Source organism: Octopus bimaculoides, chromosome 16, assembly GCF_001194135.2.
Source record: "Octopus bimaculoides isolate UCB-OBI-ISO-001 chromosome 16, ASM119413v2, whole genome shotgun sequence".
Taxonomy (NCBI): Eukaryota; Metazoa; Mollusca; class Cephalopoda; order Octopoda; family Octopodidae; genus Octopus; species Octopus bimaculoides.
Window position 1 is genome coordinate 46,368,993 of NC_068996.1, and position 4,371 is coordinate 46,373,363.

Below are 4,371 nucleotides of genomic sequence, written 5' to 3' on the forward strand. Positions count from 1 at the left end.
CAGCGAGACAGACAGCGAGACAGACAGCGAGACAGACAGCGAGACAGACAGCGAGACAGACAGCGAGACAGACAGCAAGACAGACAGCGAGACAGACAGCAAGACAGACAGCAAGACAGACAGCAAGACAGACAGCAAGACAGACAGCAAGACAGACAGCAAGACAGACAGCAAGATAGACAGGTAGACAGACAGGTAGACAGACAGGTAGACAGACAGGAAAACAGACAGGAAGACAGACACATAGATAAATAACTGTGTGTGTGTGTGTGTGTGTGTGTGTGTGTGCATGTGCGCACGCACCCCACTAATGCTTGACAACCACTGTTGGTTCATTTATGAACCTGTAACTTAGTAGGCATAGCAGTTTGACAAAAGAGACTGATATCAGGTTCTAAAAAAGTACTGAGGTCGGTTTCTTAGACTAAACCACCTTGAGATGGTGCCCCAGCATGGCCACAGTGCAATGACTGAAACAAGTAAAAGATAAAAGATATACTGGGATTGATTTGTTCAACTAAAACCCTTCAAGGTGGTGCCCCAGCATGGCCACAGTCTTATAACTGAAACAAGTAAAAGAAAAATAAATGATCAGGAAATACATTATTCAAAATGCCTGTTTTCCTGACAGTGAAACAGGGGCAGCGCAGACATAAATAATCCTTTTCTAACAACATACCTTGTAAGAGATCGCTCCTCATAAATCAAAGCACACATCCCCCACAAAATAATTTAGCAAACACTGTTATGTGGTATATAATATAGTAAATAAATCATGGAAAGTTTACCAAGAGAAAGAAACAAGTGAAATGAAACAAAGGGTATAAAATGAAATCGTTCAAATTAATCAAATCACCCCCAAAAGATTTGCGTTACAAAACTTAAAAAAAGTAATGCGTTTATATAACTAGAAAAGCACTCAAAGAGCGCAGACCTCTACCAAGCAGCTCGTTTCTACCCATATACGTGCATGCTGAAAATCACCCAATTTCCCAAACCAATGCTGGCAAATCCCATACTTATCTCGACCATCGTCATCATCAACACTGTCTCTGCTTTCACCACAATCAACGTCAAAACTACAATCACCACAATCAGTTTCTTTACACAGTTGAAAATCGATTATCCGATACTCATGGGACCGAGATTGTGGCAGATTTTTTATTTTTCTAATTTCACAGTGCTTTATTAAAAAAAAAATTGCATCTATAAAACGGAAGTTTCAGGATAGAAACCAAGTCTAAACACAATTGCTTATAGACATACTGTGAATATAGTTCTATATAAATCATTAATAATTTTTTTTTATACTTCAGACCATCAGAAATGTTAAGATATCAGCCTCTACTCACGTTGTCATGCTTTGATTAAAAGGTTACAGCATAGATTAGATTACTTTGATAAGTTTCAGCCAAAGTTGAGTCTGACCATGTCTAATTTAATAGCACCACCTGGAAGAGATACACAGTCAGCTCTGGGGAACCGTAGCCCATTCAAGCAGAGGGTTATTGTTTTCAGAGACATATCTGGGTGTGGGTGGTTTATCTGGTATTTATTGGGTGTAATCATGTAGGGATTGTTTGAAAGCCATGAAGTCACTTTCCTCCTTTATGTGTGTCCGGCACGATGTTGAAGAGAGCAGGGCCAATTGAGGTGAAATAGTTCTGTCATAGCATTGTGATATGACACAAACATTTCTGTAGTGAACAGATGGCACGGAGGCCAAGCCTCGGATGAATTTTAAAGATGGGCAATGTTGATGGAATATTTTCCACACCATATAGATGATACAAAGCTCAGCAGCAGTGGTGGAGGGAGCAAAGCTTGAGCCTTTTGAGTCGATCCCAATAGTCAAGGCTTGTCGTGTCAGCCTCCGCAGACCTCCGCCAAGCAGCTCATTTTAAGATAGATACACAAGTAAAGCTACTAATAGAGAAACGAAAATAAACTTTGGAAGCAGCAACGCCACCATAAGTTACGTGGAAACGATGAACGTATTTTCAAGGGAGATAATCAAAGAACATAACAAAACTTCATGTAAAGTAAATATAACAAAGGAAAAATCTTTCAAGAATCCATAAAAATTCCTGGATCACTACCAAAATTTCATCATTTGTTCCTTGTATCATTACCAATTTTCCTGCAATTTTCATCAAATACCCTTCACAACTTTTTGAGTTATTTTGCACACAGAAGGACAGACAGACAAACCAACGCTGATGAAAACATAACCTCCTTCCTTGGCAGAGGTAATTATGACATTATGACTTCTCCCCGGACCCTGAGACCAACAGGTGAATCAGACAATCACCCTCCACATTTGCCAGGCTCACAAAGAGTCTGCGAAAACAAAAAACTGGTTGCAACACCAAGATTTCTGTCCATAAGGTGTGTGTTCTTAGTACACTACTTTACAGCAATGAGACGTGGAACCTCTACTCCAGACAGGAGCAGCATCTCAACATCTTTCACCTTCCTAATTTGAGACACACCTTGGATATCAAATGGACCAATGACATCACCAACACCCAAGTCTTCAACTGCGCCAAGATACCCAGCATACTCACACTGCTCCAGCAGTGTCATTTGTGATGGCTCGGTCCTGTCCATTGCATGCCAGATGGAAGGATCCCAAAAGACCCCCCCCCCCATATGGGGAATTGTCCACTGGCACATGAGCGTAAGGACAACTTCATCTTTGTTTCAAGGACGTCTGTAAGAGAGATATGAAGTCGCTTGATCTGGATGTTCAGAGATGGGAGGCGGTTGCAAATGACTGCCCACACTGGAGACAAATACTGTGAAAGGGGATGAAGAGAGCAGAAGCAAAACAGGAACTCGCCACCAGAGAAAAGTGCACTTGACAAAAGGAAAAAACCAGCAGTACTGGCAGAGAGCTCCTTCAAATGCAGTCGCTGTATGCATGATTGCCACTCCTGTGTGGGCTTGTACAACCACAACAGATGCTGCATCACCATCAGCAGCTGATATGATTTATTTGGGTGCAGATCCATGGCCTATCAAGACCGACTGATGCCTGCTATATGCAAGCCATGGAAAAAGTCATGAAGAACTTACATGTGGGTCAAATGTTATGGGTGATTCATGCTCGTTAGAAATATAATTATACTTTACTAGAGCATCAGTGATTGCATTCCTTCATAATAACTAAAAAGTTATACAGTTGTTGGTTTCCCCACCAAGTCTTTCTAAAGGTACAGGGCAACCAATTCTGAGAGGGGGTAGAATTCAACCTCAGTATTTTAGTGGTATTCTATCAACCCCAAAAGAATGAAAGGACAGAAAACTTCAGTACAGTTTGAACTCAGAATGCAGGAAGCCAGACGAATCAGTGCAAAGCATTCATTTTATCCAACACTCTTATAATTCTGCTAGTTTGCTACTTCTTACAAGTACAACACAACAGAGATTTAGTCGCTATTTCTAGCAGATCAAGATCAAGTACCCATGCAGAGGCTCTCTTGTTTGCTTGTGTCTCACAGATTTTATTTAGGTCTATTAACTTTTCAGACAAATACACACACACACACACACACACACACACACACACACATACACACAGAAAAAGACACTTTGAATATAAGAATGCAGGAATCATATGACTTACTTGTTGAGTTGAAGAAATGCCTGACACATTTATCCATTGAAGCAATACTAGAAAATTATAAAAGAATAAAAGAATAAAAGAGTAGAAAACAGAAAATGATTCAAAGTGTAAACTCATTAAAATGTTTAGTCATTCAGCTATATTTATGAATACAAATGTTATAAATGTATACAACATGCTCATACATTTTATATCAAACACTTCTTGTAGTTTCTCTTTTCTGTTATACATTGATCTACTTCCTTTTTTTTTACTTATTTCCTTTTTTTACTTGGTCAAGAGGAAGGGCCTATAGCATGTAGCTTTCATAGGCTTTCTGATGCTAACAAGATGGACGAGGTCAGTATTTCACTTGAACAGCTGCAATTTGATGGCTTCAGATAAAAGAAACTCGGGCAAAGAAGACAATTACAGAATAATAATGCTCTGCAGAGAAAGAACAACTGTAAAATGTAGCTAGTACAGTGAAGTACATGAGAGTGGAGATACTACAATGTGGTGCTGAAATTTCCTGGCTTTGGGTAAAAGAAAATACAGGAGGATCAGTTAAATATGATTTCATTCAACGTATTACGCTCTCAGATTCACACACTTATTCTAAAAGCCCTTCAGTTTTTCTAAGCCTTATAAAAGAACTTGGAACATTGGGCCTCCAACCAAGCCTTTTCACAATACCCTTGAAGCCAGTAACTTTTCATCAGCCTCTCGCATATATATATATATATATATATATATATATATAT

The 4,371-nt window shown here is 39.4% G+C and overlaps 1 protein-coding gene across 2 annotated transcripts in view; it reads right to left on the reverse strand.

Annotated features, from left to right (window-relative positions):
- Positions 1–4,371, reverse strand: part of LOC106872229 (N-acetylglucosamine-6-phosphate deacetylase) — a 165,956-nt gene that overhangs the window by 71,008 nt on the left and 90,577 nt on the right. For both annotated transcript variants that reach the window (XM_052973730.1, XM_052973729.1), the window contains one exon: positions 3,629–3,675. In XM_052973730.1, coding sequence (XP_052829690.1) covers positions 3,629–3,675 — 47 coding nt within the window. The remainder of the gene's footprint in view (positions 1–3,628; positions 3,676–4,371) is intronic.